General features: G+C 47.1%; 1 protein-coding gene across 1 annotated transcript; it reads right to left on the bottom strand.

The window, feature by feature from the left end:
• Nucleotides 1–12785: 12785 nt before the first annotated feature.
• On the bottom strand, nt 12786–15677 carry DYNLL1 (dynein light chain LC8-type 1). Its single transcript, XM_086942854.1, has 3 exons — nt 15550–15677; nt 13959–14099; nt 12786–13179 (listed from the first exon to the last, which is right to left on the bottom strand). Exons 2-3 carry the CDS (start codon nt 14088–14090, stop codon nt 13042–13044), a joined length of 270 nt encoding a protein of 89 aa, XP_086798980.1. The 5' UTR covers nt 14091–14099; nt 15550–15677; the 3' UTR covers nt 12786–13041.
• Between the last annotated feature and the right edge of the window lie 649 nt (nt 15678–16326).

Below are 16326 nucleotides of genomic sequence, written 5' to 3' on the forward strand. Positions count from 1 at the left end.
GTGGTGGATGCGGTGGATGTGGTGGTGGTGGATGTGGTGGTGGTGGATGTGGATGTTATGGTGGAGGTGGAGGTGATGGTGGATGTGGTGGATGTGGTGGTGGATGCGGTGGTGGTGGTGGATGCGGTGGATGTGGTGGTGGATGCGGTGGTGGTGGATGCGGTGGGTGAAACTGAAAGTAGGATACCTCTTTTCAGGTTTGTAATAGGACGTTTTACCATACAACACATGGGGCCAGTGTTTACATAGGAAAGGCAGAGTTAGCTGATTACATACTGATGTCAGAGAAACTGAAAATAATCACCTGGTGCTGAGTGACGTTACCTTTTTTTGGTAGTGTAACTTTAAATTCCATATTACAAGTCCAGGATTACAAGACCTAGCAGGCAAGGAAATAGAAATGGACTACTTACTTGTACTTGAAACTAAACAACCTAAGCTGTGTAAAATTGCATCTGAGTACTCCATGAATTGGATGCAAAATACAGAGTGCTCACATTTCCTAGACTCAACAAATGATAAGCAGTGGGTGGGCTGCAAGTCCTTTAATTAATAACTATGCCACTAGACCACATCTTCAATTGTAATGCCATATAAATAATTCCACTTAAACACCGCTTGTGCCGAAGACAGAATAAACAGACATCATAGTAACCACCTTGAACATCAAGCAAATCTAAAAGAGAGCATGCGTGTTTCTCCCAACGTGAAAAACTTGCCTCACTTTCCTTCGAGATTCGCTATTTTTAGCCTGAAATTACAAAAAATGCGCCGTCCGCATAAAACTCAAAAAGGCTGTGGTACCGTGATTTCATTGCTGCCCTGAATTCAATGCGGCTGAAATGAAAAACGTCAGGGCTCGAAGGGAGCGTGTTCCTATTTGCTCCCGAGTTTCTTTGGAGAGGGGCAGTTTGGTAATTTCGCAACAGGACAAACAGTTGGGAACTTCAACTAAATAATAAAACAGGTACCGAAATACATCAGTAAAGCAGATACTCCTTACTGGCACGAGACCTAGAAACAACACTTTGAAAATAAATAAATCTGGTGTCCTTGAGCGAAGTCCCTAACCGACCCAGCTGCTGAAGTAAGAGGTTGATGCTCTGTGGCAGCACGGCCCGGGATTGGCTGATATTTTCATTGCAATCTCCAAGTGGAGAGGAATCTAGCAGCTACAGACAGCGCGCGGGAGTGAGGCAAAGCGGTTCCACAATGAAGTCTGGCATGAACAGAATCATTCTACAAACCAGTAAGAACTCTGCTTTGCCGTGTTACCATAACAAAGAGCTCGCCGGGCTCTTAAAGAGGCAGAACTTTCATTTACGGTCTAGCGACTGAAAACAGCTCGACCAAAAAAACACAGTGGAGCCGTCACCCTAAAAGTAGTGTGTCGTCGAAAATTATTATTCGTGTCTATAAATTAGGATGGTGAACTCTAATCGTCTCTGCATCGAATAAGGCACGCAGAGTCTGTAAGAGAGAGAGTGGGGAGGAGAGGAGGAGGGGGGAGGAGAGTAGGAGGAGGAGGGGGGAGGAGAGTAGGGGAGGCACGGCCTAGCGGCCGTGCAACCAAGAAGTGAGGGGGCGGAGCTGGGGAGGCTGTGAGAGAGAGAGTGGGCAAGGCAGGCGGCTGGGGGCATGTGGGCTTTGCCGTGTTACCATAACAAAGAGCTCGCCGGGCTCTTAAAGAGGCAGAACTTTCATTTACGGTCTAGCGACTGAAAACAGCTCGACCAAAAAAACACAGTGGAGCCGTCGCCCTAAAAGTAGTGTGTCGTCGAAAATTATTATTCGTGTCTATAAATTTGGATGGTGAACTCTAATCGTCTCTGCATCGAATAAGGCACGCAGAGTCTGTAAGAGAGAGAGTGGGGAGGAGAGTAGGAGGAGGAGGGGGGAGGAGAGTAGGGGAGGCACGGCCTAGCGGCCGTGCAACCAAGAAGTGAGGGGCGGAGCTGGGGGAGGCTGTGAGAGAGAGAGTGGGCAAGGCAGGCGGCTGGGGGCATGTGCACGCGCTTTTAAGCTCAATGCGCATGCGCATTGAGCTTAAATTTCACGGGCACTGCAAGGAATCGCCACGATTCCTTGCAAGTTGGTTCCTTGCAAGTTGGTTAAAGAGTGTTTAAGCCCCCATAGTCTCGCAAGCTCGATGCGCATGCGCATCGACAGGCGAGACCTAAAAACCCATCCCTGCCTTTGAAAGGTTAGAAATCCTCGAAACCGGCTGCACGCTTTCTACTGGTATTTATAATGCAATGTTTGGCAAATTTGGACTGTTTGGCAATAAAGCAAGGCACTGGAAGTTGGGGATGGGCTGGGCTGCCTCAAAAAGGGCATGTGTGGGGCATAGGATTTAGGAAGAATTAAGCCAGCTTGACTCGAGCCTGGCTGGTGGTGCACCCGCCCGAAGAGGGCCCTCAGGGCCGTGTTTTCATTTGTGTGCCACTGCACTGCCAGTGCCACAATCACATTTTTAACTTAAAGTTAGTCAGTATATGCATAAGGGAGTAAATATGCAACAGTTTTTAAACAATTGGGCCACAACCACATACACTTGTTCAAGATTCTTTCACGAAATGACAACCAACGAAAGGCTTCAAGAGCTGACACAACATTGCCATATTAAGGAAGGCTATGGGATAGGTGGGCCACCACAATCATGAATAAAATGTAACCCGAGACTACTAGGGATTCTCCTGGTTTGGATTCTGACAGACACATGTAACTGATTGTTTTAATGACTATCTTGGGACGTAGATCAGAGAACTGTAAATATGATCTACACTTGTGTGTCATCAGTAATCTCTGTAGAGGTCACATCCTTACCATATACAGGAAGAACCGTCTGAGTGAAAGTACACAATCATATCATATCATATATACAGTATTTATATTATAAATTAAAATTATTCTATTTAATTAATTCTCAGACTCTCTAGCAGTCTCGTCTCAGAGTCAGACTCTCACTGTTCCAAATTGAAGGGTCGGGCCCGGGGAAGAGTCGAGATAGTGCCGGAGTCGGACAGGTGTTCTCTGATGATCGTCCGTCGGTGGCGTTGGTATAATAATTGTTCTTTATTCTGACGATGAGGACGCACAGTCACAGTGGTACCACCGCTAACTCACGGACTCTCCCTGGCGGGAGCGTTATCACCGTGACGTGTCAGAGTTGCGCACTGCGCACGGGGGCTGACTGTCCCAGGGCCGTCACGTTATTGGTAGTAGGGCTAAGATTGACGGCCCTGGGACCCAAACTGCTGGCTGGCTGGGCAAGTAAGTGAAAATGAAATTAAAACAACGCTGCCATTGCTTGGTGGTATGCATAACTGGGTCGTGCCGCCAGCTTCGGGAATTCAACCTGGCTGATTAGTGTGTGTGACCCATCCCGTGCAGATTGCGGACCGGGGTCGGAGCCGGAGGCCGCCAAATCCTGCCAGGGGGCCGCCAGTACCAGTGATCCTTCCGATCCTCGTCGTGGCGGCCCCTGGGGTTTGGCAGCCCTGTGCAGGTGCACACTTTGCACATGCCTAGGGCCGGCCCTGCGTTTGCTATTTGTCTGAGGTTGAAGAAGACTGTAAAGATATTTTTTTTACAAAAAGTAGGTTCGTGGGAAACAACTGCCACAAAGTCTCACATTTAGTGGAAAAAAGTTGCTTGCAAAAAAGCTTTTGTGGGAAAATTGTTCTGCAAAGAATGCTTGATGCAATGCTTTGTAACGCTGAAAAGCTTCAAAGTGTGCACTGTCTGTCGACCTCATAAAAGTGTGGGAAAACATTCAGTTTTACAATGCCATGATTTTAAAGGGGATATGCCCAATATAGTCCCAGGAGGGCCAGATCAATGGCAGATTTTCAGGATAACCGCAGACTATGTAAATGAGTTTGGTTTAGATTCACAGAATATAACCTATTTTTAAACAATGTCTTGGAATCTGGCATGGACCCAACCCTCCTTGAACTTCGTTTTATATGTGTGAGTTTTCCTGTTTTACATTGAAAAGATGTCTACTCTTTGCAGGTAGTTTTTTTAATTGATTTATTTATTTTGGGAAAACATGCGTCTAACCTTCTAACCTTTGCACCAAACCGAAGTGACTTGTGACATATGTTAAAATAACATCAACGTACTAATAAGCGGCTTTTAAAAAATGCAGACGTATTATTATAAGCAATGGACAGCCTAAGGGTGTGTGCATTAGGTATGCGCTGTTGTGTCCCAGAGATCAGAACTTTCACAGATCCGGTGGGTTTTGAAATGAAACTCTCCATGCCCGGAGTGTGAGCGCTCCCATTACAGGGAAGGGTTGACAGGTGGCAGGGGGCTGCCAGTGCCAGTGATCCTTCCGATCCTCGTCGTGGCGGCCCTGTGCAGGTGCACACTTTGCACATGCCTAGGGCCGGCCCTGACATTACAGAAAGATATGCCCCTACTAAAAAAGAAAGCATAGTTTTCTAATATCAAGTTGGCAATTTCAAAGTAGTTAAAAGTAACGATCAATCTTTCCACGTAACCGCCAATGAGCTATCACTATCATTGATTCTCATCATCCTTAATTGTTCTAAATTTGCTAAACTTTTTAAAAAGTGCACGATTCAAGCTGTCAATTTCATCCTCAAATAATACAATCAAGAGTTAACATTCATTTGCACTTTAGGATAGATTAATCCTGTGACAGAATGATCAATAAGTGGCCCATATTCCAAGCTAGGGTTATAACCTTGCGTATTTGGATTCAAGGTGAAAAGGAACATCAGGGAATTGCGTTTGTGAAACCAATCCTCTAATTTGTGGACAATGTTATGAACTGTTTTTAACCCCCTTTTGCCTTGATTAGGTGGGAAAATCAATTATATGAACTGTATGAAATGTGTTTTTAATAAGCTAAGTTTTATTGTGTCCTTGTATTGTATCTTTTATGGTCTAAACGACCGAAATAAAGAATTTTTGGATTGGATTGAAACCAATCTCTGCCTTAGCTGGCTGGGGCTTTATCCGGCAAAAATTGAGGATATTGTTAACCAGCTATTGAAACCTGCATGAAATCGAAATTGCAAGGATTTATACATGGTTTGATTTAATGTTAAAAACTTCTATGGCAGCATTTCGTACAATATGGAATTACAAGCCATGGAATCAGAACACGCATCCTAAAATGAAATCACAATCTGGTAAGCAGCTAAAACTCAGAAACTATGCAACTGCACACATGTAGTGTACGCAATTAAATATAAAGCAGGGCCCACAAGGAAAGCACAGAGTATACAGATCAGCCTCTCACAAGGGTCCTACGTTTACACAATCTACAGGAATCTAGGTCCCAAACTACTAACAGTTGGGGCAATATTTCTTCTTTCAGCATATGATAAAGTATTAGAACCATATTAACGTATGTTAACACACCCACGCTAAAGGCCTTACTTCTTCACCGGATTACTCCTGGTCCAGGACACGAGTTTCCAAAGAGCTGCCTATATTTATTTTGAAAGTTTTACATAGCGCGAACAGGATCTTTGCAGATATCAGAGCGCTTTACACGGCTGGGAATGCCAGCAAGAGAGTGGGGTTACACATAAGTAGTACAGCACATCAATAATACAAATATAACAGTTAAGTGTGTGCATAGATAGTCAGTAGCATCAATAATATAGGTGAGATACATAGTCATAGAGTTCGAACAGCGATTTAAATGTGTGCGTAGATAGTTAGTAGCAACAATAATTCAGGTGAAATACATAGTCATAGAGTTCGAACAAAGTAATACAGGTCGGAGCAGGGTCTTTCCAAATCCACGCTAATAGGTCAAGTGTATTTGGCCATAAAAATAGCTTTTACTTCTTTCTTAAAAAGTGTGAAGGAGGAGATGAGCCTGGTTTCAGGAGGGAGTGAGTTCCAGATCCTGGGTGCCATTCCTGAGAAAGAGCGTTTATAGGTTTTTACCTTCCGGAATCTTCGAGGTTTTAGCAGAAGATTGTCTGTGCCTCTAGTTTTTCTAGAGCCGCCAGAGATTGACAGCTTCTGAGTGAGGTATCCGGGAGAGCTCAGGTGTAGAGCCTTGTGTGTCATGCAGGCGATTTTCAAATGTATTCTGGCTTCAAAAGGTAGCCAGTCCAGTGTTTTCAGATCAGGGGTGATGTGCGAGTGTTTTTTTGATCCAGTGATGAGTCTGGCTGCAGCGTTTAGAGAGGCTCTTAGGGGTGCAGTGCTGGTTAACGGGAGACCGCAAAGGGCGGTGCTGCCGTATTCAATTCGCGGGATTACTAGAGCTTGTACTGCAGTTTGGAAGTCTTTGGCTGGTAGGAAGGGTTTAAGTTTCCTCAGTGTATTGATTTGGAAGTTCGCTCCCTTAGTAGCCTTGCTGATATGATGCTGCATGTTAAGGTTGGAGTCGAGGGTTATGCCTAAAGATTTCGCTGAGTCCACTATGATGGGTTGGACATTGAGTGCAGTTAACCGTTTAAGCCAGGTTTGCGTGATGGGGATCTTCGCGGGAGGTGTGATCAGCAGGAATTCTGTTTTCAGAGCATTGAGTTTGAGATGATTATCAGCAAGCCAGGATTGGGTGCTTCTGATCGTAGAGTTCAGTAGTAAAATGTCGTTGGGGGATTGTAATTTGAGATATAGTTGGGTGTCATCTGCGTACATGTGAAAAAGTACATTGGATGCTTGGAGCAAGGTGGTGAGAGGTTCCATAACTAGGTTGAACAGGGTTGGTGATAGGGAAGATCCTTGGGGGACGCCTAACGACACAGGTATTGGAGAGGACATCAGGTTGTTACTCTTGAATTTCTGCGACCTGTTGTGTAAAAAGGAGGTGAACCACTTGAGAACAGTCCCAGAAAGACCCATTCTTGTGCTCAAAAGATCGAGTAACTTCTCATGTTTGACAGTGTCGAATGCCGAAGAGAGATCAAGCAGGATGAGGAGGCAGGTATCACCTTGGTCTAGGATTTGAAGGGCGTCGTCAATTATGTGAGTCATAGCTGTTTCAGTGCTGTGTCCTGCTCGGAAGCCTGATTGATGCGGGTTGAGGAGATCAAACAGGTCGATATGTTTAGTCAGTTGTAGTTGAGCGCATTTTTCCAATAATTTGGCGAGAGTGGGAATATTGGTAATGGGACGGTAGTTGTTTAGGTCGGATGGGTCGGCAGTAGGTTTCTTTAGCAAAGGTGTGACTTGTCCAACTTTGAGGGAGTCCGGGATGGTTCCTTCTTGGAGCGAGCTGTTGATGATTTTAGTCCAGAGAGGAAGGAGCAGTGGGATGAAATCTTTGACAGCGTTAGCAGGGAGGGGATCCGAGAGGTGATTGGAAGGTTTCAAGGTGTTGAGCAGTTTGCCTATTTCTTCTACGGAGTAGGTTTCAAAGGTTGACCATGTTGCATTGTTTTTAGGTTCGGTGGGTGTTATGCAGTTGAGTGTGCTGTGGAGTCTTGCGTCAGCGCGGAGATCATTCTTTATGTTGTCAGTTTTTTGGGTAAAGAAAGTGGCAAAGTCTTCACAGGAGGGTGCTTCGTGCAAGGTACTGAGAGGTTGGGGTTGTTCCTTGGCTTGTGTTCTGATTAACTCAAACAGTTTTCTAGGGCGATTTTTTGCTTGGTCGAGCTGGAGGCTGAAGAAGTTTGCTTTTGAGCGCTTTATTTTCCTGAAGTAGGCGTTTCTCTTTCTTCAGTGTTTTCAGGTGTAGTGCAGAGGGAGCTGTCCTCCAGGTGCGCTCTGCCAATCTCATGGCTCGTCTATCTTCATTGAGACTCCCGTCGTACCATGGGTTGGAGATTTTAGCGGAGACTCTTTTTAGCTGCAAGGGAGCAGCCTCATTAATTATTGAGGTCACTGCGCTATGATAGTGGTCAGTCAGGGATTGGACATCTGTAACGCCAGTAGGGGGGAGTAGGAGGTCGCGACTGTTCGGGGGTAAGGATAATGGGTTGAGTCTTTTCAGGTCTCTTTTCCAGACTTTAGGTCTGGTGGGTTGAACAGAGTTGAGTTTGACTTTTTCATTGATGTGAAATGTAACAATATGATGGTCTGACCAGTCACAGGGTTGAATAGCCTCAAGTTGAGTAGCACCCTCTTTGGCGATGATAAGGTCGAGGATAGAGCCTTTCTCGTGGGTCGGGCTGTTGCATAATTGTGTGAGGTCCAGGGCGCTGAGGAAGCTTTTAAGACTATTTACCACTGCATCGTTAAGATCGTTCCAATGGAGGTTGAAGTCGCCCAGGTATATTTGGGTGAGCTGTCGTCCTGCGTTGGTTGAAATCAGGTCCATCATTTGCTGGGCGAATACGAGGTGGTCTCTGGGAGGGTGGTAAATGCCATGGAGAGAGCATATCGGTTTGCCATCACTGATGATATCGAGGCAGATGTATTCGTAGGAAGTTGGAGAGGGTAGGGACGGCACGGAAACTGTCAGAACAGAAAGGCTGTTCCTGTATATGCGTGCGATTCCGCCACCTATCTTGCCAGACCGGTCAAGCCTAATGATGTGGTAGTTAGGGGGGACCAGAATGTCCATTATAGGTGTAGAGGATTCGGTTAACCAGGTTTCAGTCAGGATGATTAGGTCAAGGTCCAATCTTAGGATGAGATCAGCGATGGCGGCAGAGTGTTTAGAAGCCGATCTGCAGTTTAGGAGAGTGCATTTGAAACGGGGTGTGTCTGGAGAGGAAGAGGGTACTAGAGAGAGGGGGACTTTTCTAAGGTTATTTGGGACGGATACTCTGTTAAGAGTGGAGGATCTGCGGGGGTTAGAGTGTATTGTGGGGATGGGGAGGTGCGAGTTGTGAGGTTTAGCGGAGCTTGGTCGTAGGAGCGGAGGAGGGAGAGAGTGTCGAGGTCCGATAGAGGGTTGCATGTACGAAGGGGGCGGTTGTTGCGATTGTGGGCGGGGATCGCGGTCCAGTGAGTGCGGCGGTTGTGCTTGTTGCGATTGTGGGCATGGATCGCGGTCCGGTGCGAGGGACATGGCTTAGGAGCGTCGTCGGGAGGGGAGCAGGTTGAGAGGGGGGGTGGTGGTGAGTGAGGCGAGTCTAGGGGGTGTGGTGAGCAGCTCTTTGATGGTGTGCATGTCTTCCTTGATGGTGTGAATTTCTTCTTTGAGTTGTAGGAGGAAGGACATAATCTTGTCTAGCGTGGGGTGAGTATTAGTGCTGGGGGGTGGAAGTCATGGTTGGGTGGCTGACCTGGGACTTAGCGTGCGGGTGGGGGGGAGGGTTAGTGTTCATGCAGGGCTCCGTGTTGTCGTTGTGCGGGTTGGTGTTAGGGAGAGAGGGTAAGGAGGCGATGGGAGTGGATGAAGTATGGAGGAGATTGGAGGCGTGGATTCATGGCAGGCGGAGAGAGCGGGGTGGAAGTGGAGTGTATGATGGTGGTGAAGGGGGAGCCTGAAGGGAAGTGAGGGCTGAGAGTGGGGGGGGGGGGGGGGGGGAGGGGGGGGGGGAAGTTGAGGTTGGAGATGGTCCTGTCGTGGGGCGGGGGAGTTAAGATAGTAGATGTGGTGTGCTCTGTATGGTTAGTTAGCGTGTGGAAGTGGGGGCTGAGAGAGGGGGTGGACAGGGTGTGGGATTTGTCGCTATGTGTGTCGATCTGGTGCTGAACTAGGTTAGAGGGGTTCTATGGTGTCAGGGGGGAGAGGATGGGTGGGAGTATTATGAGTGGGTGTCACCGGGGTGGGAGTGTGGGGTCGGCTGGTGTGTGATGGGAGGTTATTTAGGTCTGCGATTGCAGAGTGTGGGGTGGTTGCAGCAGGTGGGTGAGTGACTGTTGTGTTGGGGGAGGAGGTGAGGTGTAGGTAGGTAAGAAGAGTTGTCGGTGGGGGCTGTGAGGTCTAGGGTGATAATACTGGAGGGGATGCGAGTGGAGGTCCGATGGTTGGAGAGGTTCTCTTTGAAAGTGGGGAACAGGTTGTCTAGTAGTTCCAGGTTCCTGTCTGTGGATTGAATTAGGACAATCCCGTTATTGTAGACAGTAATAGTGGTTCTGCCTAGGAAGAGTTGGGAAGGTGTGATGGAGAGAGTTAAGCAGTGAGCGGATTTCCTGGTGGTGGAGACAGTGAGTAGTGTGAGGAACATTTTTCTCCATTGAGCTCTGCGAGAGGTGTGGAAGATGATATCGATGTTAAGGGATCCATTGACTGGTGAGAAGTAGGTGTCGACAAAGGGGATTTCAGGGTGAGACCTCAGGAAGTTGTGTTTAAAGCGTTTAGCTGCTTTTTTGGTGAGTGCGGATGGGTAGTTGATTTTATATGTGTGCTTGCCGATGGGCTCCATGCTGGGATGGCGGTATATGTGTAGGTGAGTGTGGCGGTAAAGGTGGGTGTGGGAGGGTAGATGATAGTGCGACACGTGCGCAAAGAACAAATGAGATAATCCTATGGGTAACTGTTCTATTGGAGTCGTAACAGGGTTATTGATTGAAATTGTGTTTCAGTAGGTGGTTTAACCCAATTACCCGCAATTTCCCCAGAAGTAAATATATTGGGCTAATAATGACACTGGTCACATTTAGATAGTCCTGTTTCTGCCTTCATATGTAAATATGTCTGGTAGGGGCTCCTTCAGTACTATGGCCCTTCCCACATTCCCTAATCTAACAACTTGTGTGTATAATGCATATAGATTATCCAAGAGAGCAACACTTGTAGTCACATATTTTGTAGCTGGAACACCAGAACAGTAAGTAACCTGTAACAATACAAGCCAGAGGTAGCAAGCATAGGTAATTAAAATCTAAAGCTAACGCCAGACCATGTGGCTTTACCAATGCTTGTTGGCATGACCCTGCTCACTGTTGCCCATCAAAATGTTTGTTTCAGTGGGCAGGCAGGAGAAGGCGACAAGTGAACAATGATATTCGCTATTTTAGAGAAAGGGGGATTATTAATCGCACCATGACTAGCCACAGCACCCTTTCAATGTTCATGGGTTGCACAAGTCACACCTGGAATCGTGTTGTCCTCGCTTTGCTTTATCAGGTGCGAGATTGAATAGTCACTGCAGCGGCTTGTGGCAAATTCACTTTTTGCAGCAGCTATGGTGGCCATAGAGAACTAGTGCAAACATATGGTCTCTTCTCAGTCTTCAGTCATTTTAGGCATTGTGTGACAAAGCTGTTAATGTCCGAAGTTTGTGCCAGTAGGTTGCTCAGGAAGACGTTAATTAGCCATTACCACAACAGAGGAAATGCAATAAAAAAAATGTTCAGTTTCTGCTTTATACTAATAAGTTTTGTCATCTTGAGTGACATTTAGTTTTGTTTATGTGACCCAATAACTTTTTGTAATGCTGCTGTCCCCCAAAAAAATTTAAAAAAACGTGCGAATTTACCGCCAGAAGCAGTTTCATCATTCCACACTAATGTGTATCCACTGCTGTTGCGTGAGCTTTATTTATCGACCTAAGATACTGGGTGCTACTTGGATCAGTAAAAAAATAACCGTTTTAGGCACACAAGTGCCAAAAAAATGGACAGCAGTGCATGAGGAGACATACAATGTAAGTGGGGGAGGGGAAAAGTACCGGGGTGGAAACAGGGGTGTGGTGGGGGGGTTTGCCATGTGAACTACTCGCCAAAGGGGGGGGGTCATTAGGGGCGGGTAGAGGCGAGGAACAGTTGGAAGGTACATGGAGTGCGTAACTTGGAGTGGGAGGGTAGATGCCCAAGTGATGGGTAAATTGATCCAGGGGGCGGACAAACTAGGACCAGATCAGTTAGACTGTAGCTGTGCCATGGCTTGCTAGCCGATACTCCGTTTCCCCGGCGATCGAAACTATAATCAGAAGCATCCATCTCGGCCCAGCATTTTAGGACTTTAAAGTACACACTGAGTCATCAACATGGCCATGCGACCATCACCAAGCTACTTGGATCTCCCATTGAAAGACACGTGCAGCTAGGAGGGGGGACACAAAATCGGTGACTTTTCCAATAGAGGGTTATCATCTCAGAGCCATGGGTGCTGCATGTTGTCAGCCATGGTTTAGCTCTTCCTCTTTAGACAGCTTAGTCCGTACCTCCTAATTTTGCTTAGACTTCAGAACATGAGCCCCATCTTAACCAAAGCAGAGGTGAGTGACAGGCTTCCTTAAAGACCCCCTACCTAAGGGTTCTGAGTGACAAATGCAGTAGGAATGCCGCAGTTGAATAACTGCGACATCTCATCCCCCTCCCCAAGCAGTCCTCAAAATCTCCATCAGCGCAGAGCCAGCACTGGCAGGTTCTCAAGCGAGCCCGGTCAAAACAGCCTGAAATTCCAGCAGGACAAAGCAACTGTGGACAAGTGTTACATCGGCAGGAAATAACCAGATTGGTGATCTTGCCAGTGGTTCCCAGTGACAGCAGTACGCTTTCCAACCTACATGCACAACCCATTTTGCTGACAGGAACTAGAAGTGTTTTCCTCCCCCAATAGTACATGTGCCATATCCAGTCTTTAAGATCTCATTTGAGGTACTGGACTTGTAAACCGGGGGTTCCAACTTTTAACACGATTGCCTAGAATATTAACCTAATCGAGTTGCCTACTCCTCGATAAGGACGTTATAGGCCACGTGTATCCCTTATTTATTACCACTTTCAGTTTTGAACTTGGGTCAATTAAAAATATAATGCAGCTAGCATAAGGAGTGGGTATTGAAAGGTTACAACAGACTTTTTCTACTCCGTAGAACGACTTTCCCCACAAGTAGAGCATCGTGACCACAGCAACAATTGTATGAAGATCAGACGTTGATTATAGAAAAGTAACACGGATACATTGAAATACAGCCCGATACCATAAAAGCCCATTGAAATAACGAGATATGAAAAAGGAACATTTATTGAAAGAACATTTTGAAAATAAATACAAATGTAAGCTTTCTTCAAGATCTTCACGGCTCGTGAAACAGTGTGCACACCAGGTTCCATAGTCCATCACAAAAGGACATACATCGAAAGGGAGCAAAAGACAGAGGGATTGTTCCCATGGCAAGGCTATGCCCCATCTCAGGCATTTGGAATCATTTCAAGTCTGTATTTGGGTTTTTGCTCATCAGTTCATACTCCACTCTAGCCAGATTTGAAGAGAAGGATAGCAACTTGGCCCAGGTAGAAATAGATGAAGTGTTTCGTCTCGTGCGTCACGTAGCTGCCGAAGTTTCTACCAACAATACAGTGCCATGTTGGGTTGTACTTCTTGTCAAACTCCTAAAAGAAGAAAAAATACTGCTTAGTTCGAAATTTAAGTTTGTAAAGACCTCACACGTTCGCACTAACCGAGTGAAGTAGCACTAGACTGGAGCACATTAGTGTCATTGAATAACTCCCAACGTGAGCCACTAAACTGCTTACACGCTGAACTTGCCATCGCGAATTGATTGGACTTCATTAGTACAGTAGGGCAGTAAGGATAATTCATGCACCCCCTAAATTATATTTCACCATACGTGACTTCATGCTGCCCAACATACTGTTTAACCCGCCCACTCTTTCCCTCCACCCTCAAATGAAATGTGCTTTTAGTGGCCAATATATTGAGTACTAGCCCCCAATACCTCGCAAATTTAACTGGAGATTGAACAATCCTCCGAGTTTGTTGAATTAGATATCGAACTATGGTCACCAGGCTTTTGTAGATTAATAGCCAGGCTCTGGTTGGTATATCTCATTATGTTCGTATGGTCTTGTAAAACAGATTTGACAGATACCCGAGAAATCTAATAATGACGTAGCATATAGTATAGATACAAATGAAAGGCCCATTCAAACAACGGGTCAACATTCTGTATCCAGGCAACAGATCCGGCGGCAAACGCAGAGGCTCCGCTGAAAGGGGCACTGACGTTAGAGCATTTATCACGTCAGGAGAAGCATAGTAAAACGCACGATGCTGCAGAGACTACAGAAGCGCTAGTTGGTTAAAAATAGCACATCTACTCTGTGGAACACCATTTTGGAATTCTAGCCATGGTTTATGATAAATATACCTTTTTTATGTGGGCTGCTATGTCTTTCTCAATGTTGTACTTCTCCAAGGCCTGCGTGGCACATTCCACTGAATCCTGCTGCATCTCCTCGGACATGTCAGCATTTTTGATGACTGCTTTTCTCTCAGACATGTTTGACACCTATAAGGGCAAAACAAAGGTACAGTTGAAACATGACGGCGTCACTACATAAACTATGCTGAAAACCAGGTCTACATTCGCTTTTCCAGTTACTGTACTTTAGATACATTCAAGTATTAACTATGAAAACAATACTGCGAAAAGTGTAACTTGGACCGTACCCCCTACACACTGATAAAGAACCCATGTAGAACTGCGAGGAATACTCAAGTTAACGCGGTGAATTATCACTTGGCAACAATTTCCGTGTGTGAGATTTCAATTATCAATGCTATGCATTCTGAATAGACTAAAACCCCAATAAAATGAACAATTCGCGTTTGTTTAAAAAATAAACTCAGAAACGGCTCGGATGTGCCAGAACTGCGCCACGCGGACAATAAAAATATTCCCATTTGGAGGCCGGTGTCTGGGCTCCGCTGTATCTCCGCCCCCGAGGCACGGCCATGCCTAATTAGGAGGGGTCTGTGTCAGCCAGCTTGTCAGCATGGCGTACTATCTGCTGCGCAGCTGGCGGCCCGGCTGCGCCTTTCGCCGCTCCGGCACGAGGCTGGCAGCAATCGGCATGGCCCGCACCGGTCGGCAGATCTGAACCCCGTGGTCAAGCCGATGAGCAGCCTGACCACCAGCCATCACCCCCACCCCCTTCTCCGTTTCAGCAAGTGGAGCATGGCTTTGTACCCACGTTACCCAGGGGTCACACTCTTCCCAGCTATTTTCCGTCTGCCCCAAGGTCTCGTACTAGAGGTCGTGTACACATTAAAATACAACTTATCATCGCCTATAGTCCGAGCGCCTAAGAGATGGAGTACGGGTCACGCAGAGTATCCCAGGATGACGCCTCCCGGTCCTGCCCCTCCCGGGTCTACCATCTGCCTACGGGGTTGCACCGCCTAGCGCTTTTTTTTGGCTTTAAATTCCCCCTCATGGCCCTCCCCCCTGTCACTTTCTCAAGCCCTCACTCTGCCCTCCCGCCCCGCTTTACCTATATGGGAGTCCCCCATGCACCTGGATTTTTGAGGACACCCTTTATCCCCACCCCACCAAGATTTTTAAGGACCCCCCCGCCCCGCCCGCTTATTTCTCACGCCTATGAATACGGCAAGGTCTCGCCCCATGCTCCGGAACCCTTAACTGCCTCATCTTTTACAGGCTTCACCCAGGTCCTTCATGCTCTTGGAAAAATCCCGCCCGAGTGTCACGCCCCCCATTACAGGAGTGTCGCACCAGACCGCTCGGTAGGACTCTCCTCTCGCGCCCCTGTAAGTTTAAACAGGGTGCGGATCCCCAACGGATTCGGAGGGACGCGCCCCTCTTATTTCCCCTCAATCACAGCTCTCCCTGGAGGTCTGGATCGTTGTACACGCGCCCTAACCGATCTCCGGCCCACATCTAACGCGGTCAGCCGCGGCCTCTCTGCCGCACATCTCTCGCCTGCGGCATCCCTCACCTGGCTCTTCTCCCAGCTGCAGCCCACTCGTCCTTTCTGTCGATCCCGCGCGGAGTGAGCGTGCCTCTACCCCCGCGCCTCTCCTAGTACTTTCCCTCCCCCGCTCGACCAACCTCTTGGGACCGTCCATTGGTTGGCGCCTTAGCTCGCGCTGCCTCTGATTGGCGGAGCTGCCGCTGTTCCCCCGGCTCTTACGCTCGCATTTTATTTCAGACCACAATGCACAGCGACAGTGGCGTCCTTCTCCATGGGGACGAGGAGAGGGTGTAACTGGACTTTGTTCCCTTGGCTACTCAAGGAAGGGTCAGGAGTGGTCAAGGCCTAGACGGTTTTGCGGCCCTTTATACTTAGAATGAAACTCAGTTAGAAATGTCACTCAGTTTGCACTTAGCACCATAATGTATGGAACAATACAACTATACATTATTTCATGTATGGTAATTATGATAATCTGCACGAATCATATATAGTGCCTTTTAGAGTTTGGCGGATGGTGTACTTGTCCCCTCAAGTGACGGACTACCCTGTCCACCAAACTGACGGTCCTGCCCACTGTACTTAGAGTCAGTTAGGTCCTCATGTTTTTGCCCACGTTGCCCCCCATTCGTTTCGCTGGCGGAAACATTACATAAACAGCCTGACGGATTCAGAACAAGTACGGCACAATGTCCGCACTATTTAAAGTGGTCAGTTTGATGTACTATTTTCCATTCGGGACAGTGAGTGAAGACATGGTGGTCCCAGACAGAGCAAGCATTGGCTTATACAATAGGTCTC

This window comes from Lissotriton vulgaris, chromosome 11 (assembly GCF_964263255.1).
Source record: "Lissotriton vulgaris chromosome 11, aLisVul1.2, whole genome shotgun sequence".
Classification (NCBI taxonomy): Eukaryota; Metazoa; Chordata; class Amphibia; order Caudata; family Salamandridae; genus Lissotriton; species Lissotriton vulgaris.